Source organism: Populus nigra, chromosome 4, assembly GCF_951802175.1.
Source record: "Populus nigra chromosome 4, ddPopNigr1.1, whole genome shotgun sequence".
NCBI classification, from domain to species: Eukaryota; Viridiplantae; Streptophyta; class Magnoliopsida; order Malpighiales; family Salicaceae; genus Populus; species Populus nigra.
In genome coordinates, this window is record NC_084855.1 from 4,988,481 (window position 1) to 5,006,172 (window position 17,692).

General features: G+C 33.9%; 2 protein-coding genes across 3 annotated transcripts; one reads left to right on the forward strand and one right to left on the reverse strand.

Annotated features, from left to right (window-relative positions):
* The first annotated feature begins 6,473 nt into the window (after positions 1-6,473).
* Positions 6,474-10,267, forward strand: LOC133692868 (LRR receptor-like serine/threonine-protein kinase RGI1). Its single transcript, XM_062114032.1, has 2 exons — positions 6,474-9,330; positions 9,683-10,267. Exons 1-2 carry the CDS (start codon positions 6,522-6,524, stop codon positions 10,123-10,125), a joined length of 3,252 nt encoding a protein of 1,083 aa, XP_061970016.1. The 5' UTR covers positions 6,474-6,521; the 3' UTR covers positions 10,126-10,267.
* A 2,440-nt stretch (positions 10,268-12,707) lies between these two features.
* LOC133691383 (uncharacterized) lies at positions 12,708-16,432 on the reverse strand. Of its 2 annotated transcripts, XR_009841659.1 has the most exons (10): positions 16,011-16,432; positions 15,840-15,905; positions 14,917-14,997; positions 14,749-14,802; positions 14,597-14,665; positions 13,647-13,709; positions 13,364-13,446; positions 13,187-13,252; positions 12,998-13,091; positions 12,708-12,888 (listed from the first exon to the last, which is right to left on the reverse strand). XR_009841659.1 is itself a non-coding variant. In XM_062111861.1 (9 exons), exons 1-9 carry the CDS (start codon positions 16,284-16,286, stop codon positions 13,052-13,054), a joined length of 798 nt encoding a protein of 265 aa, XP_061967845.1. In that variant the 5' UTR covers positions 16,287-16,432; the 3' UTR covers positions 12,708-13,051. The 2 variants fall into 2 exon arrangements, 1 of the variants encoding a protein (XP_061967845.1); XM_062111861.1 differs by having other exon boundaries at positions 12,708-13,091.
* Between the last annotated feature and the right edge of the window lie 1,260 nt (positions 16,433-17,692).

Here is a 17,692-nt window from a genome sequence, read left to right on the forward strand (position 1 = left end):
CACCATCCATCTTTCTGTAAGAACAACCCGGGGCCCCTAGGCCTGAATCTCGCACTAGAAAAAGAAGCTAGCAGCCAGGATTAATTTTGTTTAAACAGGTACAGGAGTAGTTAAGCCCATAAGGATTTAGTTTCTGGGCTTAGTACGTGCTGCCTTCTAATCTTATCTATGATATTTGATATATTCAAGCTGTGGATTCTACACAAATATTTGTTAGAACTTCCAGAGAGCATAAAACAAATAAGTATAGTGATACAAGGCCAAGAGTCGAAAATGTAAGTAGATACGCTGGAAACACATTTATAGTTGACGAAAAGTCTGTACTGTTGCCACTTCCCTGCAACTCCCTTGATCTGTGTTTTAGATCAACAGAAGTTCCCTGACTGCTGCCAACTCTGGAAGCACTCCTGACTGATCTGTTAACTGTTATTTATTATTATTATTATTAACGCGGGTGTTTAAATAAGCTTACGTGTACCTCGATTAATTTCACGAGCTTTAAAGTTAACAACCATGTAAGCTTCTAGTGGCTCTTAAACTTGTGGGAATAGAACTAGTGACTTCTATTAAGTAAATTTAGAACCTGACCAGTTAAGTTACACCCTTACCCTTAAAATTAGATGATAATTGTTATTACTTACATGTGTTGTGAGTATTACAGCTTGTGTCATGGCCCAGATGTATAACACCAAGAGATTGTTTTTTATCCACCAAAAAAATTTTGTTTGCTATTTTTTAAATTCTGGTTTTATAGAAACTAACATGTTTTTCATTGAAGAACAAATTTTTTTTTTTTTACAAATAAAAATTCATCTCACAATAATTTAAACTAAACACATATTTTTTAAATTATATTTAAAAATATTTTTTTAAAATCACAATCACAAAAATTATTACTATATCAAACATACACTAACTAGTTGCAACACCAACATCACTGTATTGAATGTGTTTGAACAAGAAAAATCATTATGCTCTTGAATTGTCTAATTAAGACCCTATGCTTTCTCACTTATAGGATGTTTGATATTATGGTAATGATTGTTTTTTAAAGTATTTTTTGCTTGGAAATACATTAAAATAATATATTTTTTTAAAAAAAAAATTATTTTAACATCAGCACATTAATACAATCTAAATATTTTAAAGTTTTTTCAAAAATATTTTTGCATTGTAAAAACAACTGTTGTCTTAATAAATTAAATGTCGAAAGATAAAATTAAGAAAAAAATCAATTACACAAAATGATCTAAAACATAAGAGTTAAAAAAAAACATTAATTAGAGGGCAATTAAAATTTTGATTTGATATGCGCTTCGTAGTGGGTTGTAATTTATCTTTCTAAAAAATATTAAGTATATAAACTCTTTTGATATGTTTTTTTTTACAAAATATAAATTATAAGTGTAAATTGAAAAGTTTATCCAAACAACTAATACTCATCAATGTAAATAAATAAATAAATAAATAATTGTTGATAATAACTAAAAGAGAAACTGAAAAAAAAAAATAAGAAATGAACTTAGATCAAGATATTTAATCTCGTAAAATGAGATGTTTATCAATTTGTGTCCACTAAATTTGTTCATTAAAATCAATAAAATATAATAGAAATAAAAAATATATGAAACAGAGTGAATAAAAAAATAAAAAAAAATATGCATGGTCAAACATATGAGATATATTATTTCAAAATAAATATTTTTTGTACAAAATTAAACCTACTTGTATAAAGTAAAATAAAATAAAAAATTAGCAAAAATTAAACATGAAACAAAACACTTTTGTTTTTTTAAAAAAACCTTTATCCAAAAATAACTTGCAAAACTCTTGGTTTAGGTAATGAGACAAAGATAAGTTGATAAAAAAAGAATATGAAGGTAACCACAAAACAATTTTTTAAAACGACGTAGATGATAAAATCACAAAATATAATGCGGAAAAAAAAATTCATAACTATATTAACACTTAAAACTTGTAATCCATGTCATTAAATTAGAAGGGTTACAAATGGAAAAACCTTGAAACTCAATCCTAAACAAATCAAACACCAGAGGATGTATTCAGGAAAAAAATCAACTACATAAAAAAAATTAATTAAAAAATAAGGATGGAAACCAAAATAAAAAAATTAATTTGAGGGCATTTAAAAATTAAATTACAGGGTTAGATCAAAAGGGAAAAAATAATTAACAAAAGGAAAAAAGACAAATAAAAAGAATGAAGCATAAATTGAAAAAAAAACAACAAAAAGTTTGATTAAAGGATAAAATTGAATACTAATAAAAATTTAACAAAATATCCACGAGTAAAAAAGACAAATAAAAAAATAAGGACTGAATTAACAAAAACAATATATGACAAATTGTAATTTAAAGACTAAATTGAAAACATAAAAAACTTTTCTAAAATGGTCAAGAATGAAAATAAGCAATAAAAACATAAGTATTGAAATTGAAAAATAAAAAAAAAAGAACAAATATGCATTTTAACCAGAAGAAAGAGAAAAGTAAGAAGAAAAAAGAAGAAACGACTATCAGTGATAAATTATCGGACCATCACCAACACGCTCCACACCAGGAGGAAGAGCATGTGATGGCACTTCAAGTGCACAACGGAAGGTTATTTTCGAACAAACGATGACGTCACATGTGCCATTAAAAGAGCGTGAATGTCACCAACATGTTGGGGTGTGAAAAACATGCACCAATAGCTTTTCAAAATTTAATGTTAAAAATAAATATCAAATTACTAAAAAACCCTCTCATAACACCCTTTAATGCATAGAAGGTATTTTATCTTATCTAATGGCAAAGAAATATTTTACTTATTTTAAAGTTTGTGTAAAATAAAGAAAAAAAACATTGTTTTTGTTGATTTTGGGGATAGAAAAGTATTTTTACTATATAAAATAATCTGCAAAGACAATAATACTTATATTTAATTTTTTTAATGACTAGTTAATCAATATAAAAAAAACAAAATACCTCCACGTCCTAACCTTTTAATTTTTCCATCAAAAAATATAAATATAAATTTATTATAGTAATTCACAGTAAACTATGTCTATTATTCCAATGAATTTACCGCGCGTAGTTTTGCTTAAAAGGACTGGTCCCTGGTGCATTTCCCTGGCTGGGACATTTTGTTTCGTTCACAGATTTGGTTATTTATTTATTTTACTTTCGGTGTCTAGATGCTCAATTATTGTCCTATAATTTCCTACTTTTTTTTAAGTGCAATTTACAAGTACTAGTGGTATTGATATTATAGCTCCTCTGCAGAGGTGACCCCAAGTTCAAATTACTCATCATGTAATCATATTTATTTTATATTATTATTTTTGTTATTTTTACTTTCATTTATAAATCAAATTGGTATTCTTTCTTAAATAAATAACAAATTGCCATTGCCCTCTTCCAAAGTGTCGTTACATGTCAATTAAAAAAATAGTATAATTGTTTTATACAAGTTCTGAAATAATTATTTTATTATACAATAAAACTTCTTTGATATTAAGCTATTTCTACTTTTCTCTTTTTTTTAAAAAAATAAAAATTCCGATAAATTTCTCCGGAAAAGAATGATGGGTCGTATCAAAGCACCAATCCAAATAATAAAATACGGCAAAAATAGTTAGACCACTAGCGATGGTTGGGAGAGATCACTTGCCCCACCTTCCACGGCTTATTCCAGCCATATTTTTGAACCAGAAACTTATTCCAGCCATGGGCCATATTATCCCTTCACAATTAATTGATCTAGCTTGCTTTCCTTCTTCAAATCAGGTCACTAGACATCTATGCAAGACCCACATGAATGAGAGTTCCTTTTCCTCCTCCTTTTTTTATTTGTTTGTTCTCTTATATTTCTAAGTTATTTCCCTTCATGTCTTCTTGCTGGGCCATCGCTTGATTTTGGAGCTAAATTATGTGACACATATCTAGCAAAGATTTGGTAGTTGGAAGTTACGATGTTCATTGTGGTTTCCCTTGCAAACTTATCCATAAATTGATAACATGCAGAAAAGATTTGCTTAGGTTATTTTACAAATGAAGGGCACAGTACTGCAATATTCCGATATGTGAAAGACAAGCATTTTCGTGTATTTTGACAACTTTTTTGAAAAAAAAAATATTTGAAAATCTTGAGCAGCATCCATAAATTCCAAGAAGTTATCCAGTAACTTCTCTTCTGTTGGATGTAAACAGATATTGAATAATGGAATAGATATCTAAAGCAACATTCTTGTAAATTTGTAAGAGGAATCAGTCCTTGTCGTCGTCGCTGTCATGTGTCATCTTTAAAGGTTATGATAAGTAAATTACTTTAATTAACCAGACTGATGTCCCTAAGTATCCTGAGATTTTAAAATGAACAAATCCCCTTTTGACGAGGAGGTGTTATCATCGGGATTTCATGATTGAACGATGAACTTATTCCGAGCTCCGAAAAAGACTTTATATACTATTGATCACTTGAATCTATTTTTCTCTTTACCCATTTAAGACACATGCATGTTTTAGCTCATTAGATCGATCCAATTCCAAGTCTAGCTCAAATCTAAGAACACAATCTAATTTATATATTTAAATAGAACTTTTGCCAGATATATAATTTGTTTTTCTTTTCTTTTAAAAATACCAAGGAATTCAGCTCTATCTAAATTTAATCTTTTGAGTCTTAAAAAGGATTTGAAGAAACATGTTAGTATCTCTCTCTGAGTAAATTAAATTCTAGTTGAGCACCTGCTACTATTTTCAAATGTATCCTAATATATTTTATACACACACCCCCCACTGAGTAAAATTCTAGTTGAGCACCTGCTACTATTTTTCATATGAACGCTGTCATTGTCGGGCAGACATTGGATTGACTCATATATAAAGGTCATTAAGATAGCAGGGAGCAATTTATTTGCTTCTAGTGGTCCAAAAAAGAGATAATTTCCACAGTTTATTCCAGATTGTGGTATGTTTCCACATGGATACACGCTATAATCACATATATAATTATGACGAGACAACCAATAATTATAAGATGTTCAAGTGGCACACCATAGCTAGCTTTAATGAGTGAGGCGATGGCATGAATTGACTCTCCAATTAAAAGAATTGCAGCGCAAACTGTAATTTTTATTCATCCCCAATGCAATATTACCATGACGATAACGCATGGGAAATAAGGAAGACGTAAGGCAAGCTTTACACCCAAGATTAATGGAAATTTAAACAAGCAATGTCCACAGGAGAATTAGGTGTCAGCACAGAAGCATTAAGGCCATAAATTAATTAAAATGAAGAGCTGATTAACAAACGACGGAGGCAGTTTGCAAATATTGTACCAACAACGGAGGGTGAAGGACACCAAAGTCGAGCTACCTTCTCTGTTATTAATCCATTAGGTCCATGATCAGAAGGTTCATGCACGGGAAGAGACATAGGTTCTGTCCGAATGAGGCAAGGATCCGAACACCTTTTCCTTTTTACTCCCATATAAACTGACATGGAGAGCTTACCACATATAATTATATATATCTCAGAAGAGGTTGTGGTGTCCACCTCCTTTTGCTGCTCGTCCCTTTCACAATCTGTGTTGTAAGTGCATCTTAACTCAAAAGGATGAACAATCATTGTACGAGAACCACTGAAAATGAAAATCTGATACCAGACATTTATCCTACACATACAAGGAGATTTTAACAGACATGATGATCACCATGTATTTTCTTTAGATATGAACTTCACCGATCCCTTGCCCTATATATGCAAGAATCAATTCTAATGAAATAACATTAAGGTACGCGCGTGCAAGCGAAATGATCTGCTTATGTAGTCTTAATCACAAAAATGTCTTGTTTAACTTTTCAAGTTATTTTCACCATAATTTATGACAAAAACTTCAAAGAATACGAGTGCATATATAATACAATGACATCATTTTCGCTCCTTAAATTTATCTGTTGAACATGTTTCTAGATTAAGATTCCATTTAGCTAGTAGCATCCTGTTGTCATGCAGCATCATGGAACTAAAATAAAATTTGAACAGTCTCAAAGTACCAAGTTTTTCATAGTTGGTGTTTAAGATTAACACTTGTGAAATTGTTTAAGGCAAGGGATTAAATTATTAAGCAAGTTTTATCTTTTCGAGTTAAAATTTGTTGAGCTTGAAATTTATATAAATTAATTAAATGATTGTTAAAAAATTATCGATTAAATAATACTTTAAAATATAATTTATATTATTTCAAATTACACTTGAGTAAATCTGGAAGCTAGAATTGTACTGTATCTGTACCCATCCACTCCTATACAAAATTACAAACACATCGAGTTATCATTAGAACAGCAGAGGATTTCTACTAATTTTCTAGTCTACAGACAGTGAGTAAATGTGGAATAAAGCAAGGGCATTTTAGTACTCCATGGTCATAAAAGAACACAAATAAGAATTTGAGAGACTGGTGTGCTATAATTAAATGAGATTGCACAGTAGTAGGGACTAGGGAGTACTGACCTCATGATGTCAAGCAACGCAATCACCATTTTTCTCTTGTTTCTTAACATCTCTATCTTTCCAGCCATCTCTGCCTTGAACCAAGAAGGTCATTGTCTACTTTCATGGCTTTCAACCTTTAATTCTTCCCTTTCAGCTACTTTCTTCTCAACATGGGATCCAAGCCACAAAAATCCATGCAAATGGGATTATGTTAGATGTTCTAGTAATGGTTTTGTCTCGGGAATAACAATCACTTCCATCAACCTTCCTACCAGCTTCCCTACCCAGCTACTCTCCTTTAACCATCTCACAACTCTCGTCCTTTCAAATGCAAATCTCACTGGAGAAATTCCACGGTCGATAGGAAACCTGTCCTCGCTGAGCACCTTAGACCTCAGTTTCAATTCTTTGACTGGAGACATCCCAGCAGAAATTGGGAGACTATCTCAATTGAAGTTACTTGCTCTGAGTACAAATTCATTACATGGTGAGATTCCAAAAGAAATAGGAAACTGTTCAAGGCTTAGACAGCTGGAACTGTTTGATAACCAGCTATCCGGAAAGATTCCTGCAGAAATAGGCCAATTGTTAGCTTTGAAGACCTTTCGAGCAGGTGGTAACCCGGGAATTTATGGCGAAATCCCAATGCAGATATCCAACTGCAAAGAACTACTCTTTTTGGGTCTTGCAGATACTGGGATTTCAGGACAGATTCCAAGTATTTTAGGAGAACTGAAGCATCTTGAGACTCTTTCGGTCTACACAGCTAAACTTACAGGCAGCATTCCAGCAGATATTGGCAACTGCTCAGCGATGGAGCATCTCTATCTGTACGGAAACCAAATTTCAGGCAGGATTCCTGATGAATTGGCTTTGTTGACAAATCTCAAGAGGTTGTTGTTATGGCAGAACAATCTAACCGGGAGCATTCCAGATGCTCTAGGCAATTGTTTAGCTTTGGAAGTTATTGATCTCTCGATGAATTCTCTAAGTGGTCAGATTCCTGGGTCTCTTGCCAATTTGGCTGCATTGGAGGAGCTTCTTTTATCAGACAATTACCTTACAGGAGAAATCCCGCCTTTTGTTGGCAACTTTTTCGGCCTGAAGCAGCTTGAACTGGATAACAACAGATTCACTGGCGAGATTCCACCTGCCATTGGCCAACTGAAGGAGCTTTTAATTTTTTTTGCATGGCAGAACCAGCTCCATGGAAGCATACCTGCTGAACTAGCCAAATGTGAGAAACTTCAAGCATTGGATCTTTCACACAATTTCCTCACTGGCTCAATTCCACATTCTCTGTTCCATCTCAAGAACTTAAGTCAATTGCTTCTGATATCAAATGGATTTTCAGGTGAAATCCCACCAGATATTGGTAATTGCATTGGTTTGATCCGTTTACGATTAGGATCAAACAACTTTACTGGTCAACTTTCCCCAGAAATAGGTCTCTTGCATAAATTGAGCTTCCTCGAATTGTCAGATAATCAATTTACTGGAGAAATCCCTCTAGAGATTGGTAACTGCACTCAACTAGAAATGGTTGATTTGCACAGCAATAGGCTCCATGGAACCATTCCCGCATCTGTCGAGTTTCTTGTTAGTCTAAACGTATTAGACCTTTCCAAGAACTCTATAGCAGGATCCGTACCTGATAACTTAGGCATGCTTACATCCTTAAACAAACTGGTAATCAGTGAAAACTACATTACTGGTTCTATCCCGAAGTCACTTGGCCTGTGTAGGGATCTGCAGCTGTTAGATATGAGCAGCAACAGACTCACTGGTTCAATCCCAGATGAGATAGGTGGGTTGCAAGGGTTAGACATCCTCTTGAATTTGAGTAGGAATTCTCTAACGGGCTCTATTCCTGAAAGCTTCTCAAATCTCTCAAATCTTGCCAACCTAGATCTCTCGCACAACATGCTCACAGGAACGCTGACAGTCTTAGGCAGTCTTGACAATCTTGTTTCTCTCAATGTCTCGCACAACAACTTTTCAGGTGTGCTTCCTGATACCAAGCTCTTCCATGATCTCCCTGCCTCCGCATATGCTGGCAATCAAGAGCTCTGCATTAACAGAAACAAGTGTCACATGAATGGAAGTGACCATGGCAAGAACTCCACCAGAAACCTTGTTGTGTGCACTCTTCTCAGCGTAACAGTGACCTTGTTGATTGTGTTTCTTGGAGGACTTCTTTTTACCAGAATTCGTGGAGCTGCTTTTGGGAGGAAAGATGAAGAAGACAATTTGGAGTGGGATATCACCCCATTTCAAAAGCTTAACTTCTCGGTAAATGATATTGTGACAAAGCTCTCAGATTCAAACATTGTTGGGAAGGGTGTTTCAGGCATGGTTTATCGTGTCGAGACTCCAATGAAACAGGTCATTGCTGTGAAAAAGTTGTGGCCGCTGAAGAATGGTGAGGTTCCAGAGAGAGACTTGTTTTCTGCCGAGGTCAGAGCTCTTGGATCAATACGGCATAAAAATATAGTGAGGCTTCTAGGATGCTGTAACAACGGAAAAACTAGGTTGCTCTTATTTGACTACATCAGCGAGGGGAGTTTGGCTGGATTACTCCATGAGAAGGTATTCTTGGATTGGGATGCTAGATACAACATAATACTGGGGGCAGCTCATGGCTTGGCTTATCTTCATCATGATTGTATTCCTCCAATCGTACATCGTGACATCAAGACTAATAACATCTTGGTTGGACCACAGTTTGAAGCTTTTCTTGCAGATTTTGGGCTGGCAAAGCTTGTTGATTCTGAAGAATGTTCAAGAGTTTCTAATGTAGTTGCAGGTTCTTTTGGGTACATTGCCCCAGGTGAATATAACGAGCACTTCCGTTTTCAGTAGTTTAGTTTATCAACATTTTTTCACAGGAATATGTAATTCAAACGCTGTTGGTAACGTCCCCAGCCTTCATATTAATTTTCTTTTTCAAGAAGAAAAATTAACGGTTTCTTTTACAGAAGAATTCTAGCATCAGTTTTGCAAATGGTTTTCTTTTGAACTCAAATCATCCCTGGAAAAATATAATTGGATCCGATACTCCTCAGCTTTGCTAGGGCTCACATGTTAAATCATTCCAAATACATTTCAAAGGTCACAAGTTCTGAATTTGCACTGCATTCAATAACTCCTAAACTTAACCATCCTTCCATGTGTGAATGCAGAATATGGATACTGTTTGAGAATCACAGAGAAAAGTGATGTGTACAGCTATGGTGTAGTCCTCCTAGAGGTTTTAACAGGGAAAGAACCTACTGATGACCGGATCCCCGAAGGTGTCCACATTGTCACATGGGTTAGCAAGGCACTCCGAGAAAGAACAGAATTGACAACAATCCTAGACCCGCAACTTCTTTTGCGATCAGGTACACAACTCCAAGAAATGCTTCAGGTGCTTGGGGTGGCCCTCTTGTGTGTGAACCCTTCACCAGAAGAACGACCCACCATGAAAGATGTAACAGCGATGTTGAAGGAGATCAGACATGTAAATGAGGATTTTGAAAAACCAAACTATCGTGGCATGGAAGCGACTTCCAATCCAAAAGCAGCAGTTCACTCCTCTAGTTTCTCCAGATCATCTGAATCTCTAATTAGATCACCTTCATAAATCCGTAGCTCTGTAAAATCTTGCATTCAGTTCATTGATTATTTTTCAAACAACAAAATAATTTGTATAGATTGATATATGCAGTACCACCAGGGCAACAAGTTCTGTTTATTTTACCTAATTCAAGTTTGGCTTCATTCAATTAGTGGGCGCGTTCCCTGTTCTTATTGTCATCTTTCTAAAGAGAAGACGAGGCTATGAGTAAAAGATTGTTGTTCTACTTCCCAGTTTGCCAGTTCCGCCACCCTGTAGTTAAAAATGATAGAAAATGATTCTGATAGATCCTCTCAAGAAGTTCAGATTTTTCAGACATGCACTCAGATTCACTCAGATATTCTTTATTCCAATTTCCTCCCAGTCAGAACATCCATAACTGCTAATTAGAGATGCATATGCCCCACAACCAAGGAGATCAAAATGTCAGGAGAATAGTAGCCTATCTTCTACCCAAAATGGTTCTGTCTACGTTAATTCTTTTTTCCCTGATAGCTAAAATTCGTTTATGAGAAACTAAAATGCCCCCCAGACTGTCATCTTAGCACCAGGAAGATGCTTCCATCGACCGCAGGGTCACAGAAAGCAAACAAAAATCAAAAGTGCTACAGTACAAGTATATCAATTAGCATGGCCTTGTTATCAGAGGCAGTTTTCAGCTTGGGACCAACGTAAAAGGAAATTTAGCTTATGATCCTATGGGGTTGTCTATAGGGATCCGGGCCTCGGAAAAGCCATGGTAGTGACAATCTTGGTTGGCAGATGTCAAGATGAAGCTTGAAATTATGGGGATGCGGAAGGACCACCGCTCCCCATAAGACCATCCAAAAGAGATCTCATGCGCTCCATGTTCCGGAAAGGATACATTGCTTTCTAGTCATGTGATCGCAGACCATATCAGGCCCACAGATAGTTGTAAGAACCCTATCAAGCTCTAATGGCTAAGAATGCAAGTAACCAGCAATATTAGTCATTAGTTAGTTCCATGGAGCTTTTCATGCACGCGATTCAAACCTCGATAATAACAGTAACGTTTCACTAATTTCATCTTAATTGTTTTCTTATATGTACGAACAAGCAATTTAAAAAAGGAAAAAATAATGATCAATTATGGTTGGTGCTTCTAGGAGGCAAACGGTTCACACAGCACACTTGGTAACATTAATAAATCAAATGAAAGGTGTAGCTCGCCACATATCAACTACTATAATACTGTTAAAGCATATTTATCGTCTGCTGTACGTGTTTCCAGTAATCATAAGAGTTAGTAATGTTTTAACCTGCTGCAGTACTTGTTAATACCAGTGAATTAATTCATAAATATAAACAATATGGAATGCTTGCTGCATGAAAATTATTCAAAGAATCAAGACGCATAGTAAAAGAACAGAATTTTGCCCTTCGACAGCACCGTGGCAACAGGAATCAACAGTGGAACAAAAAATCTGGCTGTATGTTCACAACATACATTGCACAACACAATAATATTATTAGAACATGCAAATTAATCTTGTAATGCAAAACAGTCCAAGAATAAAGACCATGCAAATCCTATTTCAGGATTTCAAAAATGTCTGAATGCGAATACCTTGTTTACTATTAACTTTTTCACAATATAATTCTTACTTTTGTTCTTAATCTTTTATTTTGCGCGTCATTTTGAACCCAAATTAATTAGTTCCTAGTTACATATTTTCTAAAGAGAGGGGAATGAAATAAAAGATAGAGGATTGAACTGAAAAAAACAGGTAAATCAGGGGGTGAGTTTGAAATTTGTTGTGGAAGTTTATTTTTATCTCTTTTTTTTTTTTAGATATTAGGTTACCGATCCTGTAATTTTTAAAAATCTTATTTTAATATCCAAATTCAATTTGATTATTTTTAATGCTTTAAAACTATATTCTTTTTTAAAATGTAGGGTTTTTTAGATCAGCTTGCATAAACTAGATTAATTCCTTATAGCCCAAAACTAGTTTTTATACAGGGTTATAGTTTTTATATAGGGTTAAGTCCTGCAGCTCGTGACCCCAGGATATTTGATGCCAGAGAAATTCGAAATTTAAAACATGATTGTACCATTTTATCAAACGAATCACCTGACTAGGATTATTATTTTTTTTTAATGTGAAATTAAAGGAAACAGGAAGGAATGTGATGCAAGAACTAAAACAAACCTCATCAAGAGATATAACCTGGACCCAAGCATACATTAGGCCCCCCGATTGATCAATCTCTGATGACTTTCGTATCTAATTGCCCGACTGTCAAGCAACGATGTTGAGAACACTCATGCATTCACCTACACGCACAATTAAGCTATGCTTGCTACAAGGGATGGATTGGATAAAGTGAAAAGATGAAGAGGAGAAAGGATAAATTAATTTTAAAAAAATTAATTTTATTTTTAATATTTTTAAATTATAAATCCGTTTTGATGTGTTGTGTTGATATCAAAAATAAATTTAAAAATTATGTTTAATCTTCCAATCTTCCAGGTAATCATCACCCACATTATTTGGGCACCATAAAACCAACAAGAACGGACACTGGAATCTTCCCTTTCCATTTTGCCATCAGAATAAAATTAGTTGCATCTCAAAAAATACACTCTTTTTTTTATTCATTTCTATTTTTAAATAACAAACGTATAGGAATGTAAACCTACATAAGTCATGAAACCATATTACATACATATCTCAATACAATTACTCATGTTAAACTTAACCGTGCGGTCCTGCTCTTGGAAGACTCCAAAGATGAATTGGAACACTGGAGGGAATAACAATGAAACAGCAGCCGCGACAGAAAAAATTCATGATGCTGTAGAATAATGGATATCACAATGATTATGAATTCTCAGAAAGGAGACATAGCATACCATAGAACAAAATTCAGGCTTCTGGATTATGATCCTGAAACCCAACATGGAAGGTTACTTCGCCCCAGGATGCCATTTTATGCCGCATCCAACACTGTTTGGCAACAAGAATCCATCACTTTGGGCATCCTATTACAGAAAGAGAACTTAAAGACATCTAAGAAAGAAGAAAAACAAGAAACCATATACCTGGGTTTCTGAACTGGTGATACTGGTTGGCCACTAAGAACACAGTCAATTGCAAGACTTAAGTCCCTGAACCAAATTATTAACAAGTGATTCAAAACATAAATACCTTTATCTTCTTTGAAATTGCAAGATTACATAACATCAGTTCAAATGGAATTTGTAACTAAAGAAGCCAACCTTCCAGTGATAGGCACATTATTACTGGGTCTGGAATCATCATATTGGCCATGATACACCAGCTCAAATGGTCTCCGTCCATCCTATGGAATTAAATTAATTTAGTACCACTCTTAGGTGCACTGTGATGTTGGGTGCTTATGGCTCAATTCACAATGACATGACATTCCTGAATAGAAAGTTACGTTTTAAGGGTGTTGAGTGGTAGAGAAAAACAAGAGCATGTAATCATGTGACATGCTTGAAAGGCCCACGTAAAACAATTACTGAAGGTTGTGAGTACCTTTTTAAATAGGAAGAACTCTGGTGTACAAACTGCTCCAAAGTCTCGAGCTACTTCTTGCAACTGCAGTCAAGCAATTTCAACCAGATAAGTAATACATTTGTTCCAAAACAATAAAATAAGTTACATGTTTAGGGGATGTTTGAGAGTATGATAGTGGTTGCTTTTCGCTCGAAAATACATCAAAATAATGTTTTTTCATTTTTTAAAAATCATTTTTGATATTAACACATTAAAACGATCCAACAACAAAAACAAAATTGAGCAAAAAACAATTCAATATTTTAAAAAACACGGTTTTAACTGTGTTCCCAAAAAAATACTTAATTTATGACATAATATTATTGCATCTACGTGAATATTAGAATTTCGATCCGCCGCATTCTCTCTTTTGTAAGAATATACATTCTTGCATTTGTAATATTCATAGACTTGTATTTTGTTTTTCTCTTTCTTTTTTTTAAAAAACCTGGAGCCAGTAGTTTATTACTCAGGGATATTTCAAAACTTAATAATGACTAACTCTGTTCAACTATTGACAGAACGTAGAAGCTTTGCAACTCAATCAAAGAAAACGGAAAAAATAACTCAATACCATATCCTATGGGCTGGCTTTCATCCATCATCACCATCCAATTAATTATGATAAATAAACAAAAACAAAAGCTCTGTCACAAATGTCCAATTCACCTCTTGTAATTGTGCATTCATTTCTTCTTTAGTCTCTCTTGGGAGAAACAAGAGCTGCCTACGAAAATACTATGAAACAATAGCATGCATAGTTGCTGCTGGCTACGTGAAGGCATAAAATAATTTCATGAAAAGTTGCTTTACCTTTTATCCGTTTTAATCTCACTCCTTTGAAACAAACAGGAAATAGAAATAAAAAAACAGAAGTGGAGTAGAAAAACTCAATAGTGTGGATCAGGTTGAGACAAGCATTAGCATACCTCATCATATAAATAAGGGAAAGGGTAATTAAGTATTTTGGCGTCCTCTGCCATCAACTCTGGTCCATCCTGTGAAGAACAATTACATTTTGGGTAAATCATACCACAACTTCAACACAGCTCTGATCTGAAAGAATGGGGTTTATTAGGACCTGTGGATGAGTAGCTACTGAGTTTGAAGATATAGCTACAACTGCAAGTCCTTTCTGTAGCAGAACATAAATGGACTTCAATATGGTGTTTCTATAATCATTTATTAAGTCATGGCATGTTCAATTGGAAATGAAGGAAACACATAAGAAGGAAATGGATTCAACTACCTTCATATAAAAATTTGTGAGCTTCACTATATCCTTCTTCAAGTGTTTAACGAATGGGCAGTGATTGCAGATAAACATAACCTGCGCCACCAAATCCTTATCACACATAAAATAACTGCATATATTTTAAGTGTGATGAAACAATATCATAATTTTTCTTTCAAAGAGAAGCCACTTTGGGAAATATCCTAACTAAAGAACTGCATGACTACTGAAAATTCATTTGCCAAGTTGGGACAATCAACTAAAGTTAAGAGGCCAAGGGTTTCCATCCAAAACTCTAACAGCAGAAAGGCCCCCAAATATTACGGTCAAATTCATTCTCTTCTGCGTTGTATTAAACTCGTACAATTCCAATATCAAACACAAACATCTTGCATTTTTTTAGCCTAAGCAACGTACAATTCCCAGCTACCTTCACAATGATCAAGATTCTATTCTATAGCCCAGAGGACCAAACTTAACTAGTTTCTTCTCAAGCAACCTTCCATACTTTTATCACATTCTTCATGGCTGCAATCACCACTTTTGATCACTAAAATCGAAAAACTAAAATATTTTGTCTAGAATAGTCCAAACCATCAATCTGCAAATAAATATTAAAGCATAAATACAGGCATGCATAAAACATTCAAAAGAAAAAAAATGAATTTTGGCAAATTCTCACTACTTCAAAGTTCAAACCACCGAATAACATTGAATTGCACTTTTATAGTTCGCTCCAGCAACCATTACTAAGATAAAGCAATTAAGCTAACTTTTCCAATTAAAACCACAACATCAACAAAACAAGATTTTCACATCTTAAACTTTGTTTTCCTTTCTTTCGATTTTACATATTACAAATTGCACAGCTATTCTACATTTATTCATCAGAAAGCAAAACGTTGTGGTTTGCTCAAAATATTGGAGAAACTACTTACCAGTAAAGCAGGATATGGCTCAAAATCTTCAAGTTTCCAGGTTTTCCCAGTTAGAGGCTCTGGCAACTATATATATTTATATAAATAAAAAGAACGAGTCATTAACAACAAACAGCCCCATAATTATTTGGCATTCCTACGATGAACCAAATTTATAAACATGGATGATACCTCGAAACTGGGAGCTCTAAACCCTAAGGAGACACCTTGTGACTCGGTTCTAGCAGCACGAACTTGAAGCTTCCTAGTAGGTACAGTTTTGTTTATCGCGCACTCGCGTTGCAGAGGATTAAGACCCATTTTCGAGGAATAAATCCATTTTGAGGAAACAATAATTGTGGTACTAATATTGGTTTTTGCTAGCGTGCGGGGGAGATGAGAAAATAAGCATGCGCGTGCGCCTCCTGCCATGGACGCCACACTCAGAGCAGTACAAGTGGTAGCCATGGCCGTGGCTGGGTCTCACTGATGATTGAGATTGATGGTGGTGGATTTTCTTCTTCCTTTTCTCTTGACCGTTAATAATGGCGTTTCAGTTTTCTCTGGAAAAGGGTACATATGTCATTTAGACTTGGAAAAGGGTGTAATTGTGATTTACAGTCGATCACAGAGGGTCATTGTGTTTTTGTCCTTGGAATAATTGGGGCTTCGGTGGGTTGATAGAAAGTATGGGCTTTAAGAAAGCCCACGTTTATGATAAAGATCCATGATTAGGTCCAAATACAAAGTTGTTCTATTTCTTTTTTTTTTAATTTAGAATCTATTTTTTAATTTATTTTTCACCCAAAATATTCATAGAAAACAAAACAAAAAACAAAAAAAAGTCCTTTAAAAAATAAAATAAAAGTAAGATAGGTGCAGGCATGCTGGCTAGGCTATTTTTTTTAATGTCCAAACCTATATGGGTGGGTTTTTTTTTTCTATTTTATTTTTGGTTCAAAAGAAATTGATAAAACAAATTAATGGAGTACATAATTTAGGTAGAGGTTTAATACGCTAATCCATGATTTTCAGGCTATTTTTTTTATCTTTTAATTTAAAAAAATATATAATTTCATTCTTTTTTGTTGATTATCATTTTTTTATTTAACTCGAACATTAAAAATGCAATTTTAAATTTACTGTTAATGATCTACCTTAGCTATTTCAGCCTTACGTTTCTGTCACGGTTTTTCACTTTTAAAAAAAACATGTTTTATATATATAAAAAAATTATCACGTGTTTGATTGTCGTATAATTGAATGAGAAATAGTCCTTGAAGTAAATAATTTATTGAATCCTATAACATGCATCATATTTATCATCGCAAGTTTGTTTGGTTGACTCGATTCACTCGGTTTTTTTCAAACAAATATTTTTTTCATCGATTTTATCTTTTAATATTTAGTTAATTTGGAATTAAACTTTCTAATTTGTTTTTTTTTAAGATTATACCCGTAAATTTTACAAATTAGCTTAAATTAATTTAAGTGAATTAAATGTTTTTCTATCTTAATATTAGATTGAAATATCATTTAATTTATAGTTAAAATCATTTTTTTAGAAAGATACGTTACCAACGCCCAAACATTTTTTTTTCCTACAAAATAAAAGAAACTATCAGATGGCGATTTAAAAGCTTATATGGATTAAATAATTTTTCTATTTTAAACTTAAAGGGATATTATCCCTATGGAATTGGAGGTCTCTTTCCATGTGAATAAAAAAACAAAGTTCCTGAGAGAATCTAGTGCATTTACACCTTGTACAGTGTCATGTTACTGTCTAGTCTCCTCATTAATTACTAATTAGTTTAGCGAGCATGTTTGTAATGGATAACAATTGCTTTTTAAATAATTTTTTATGTTAAAAT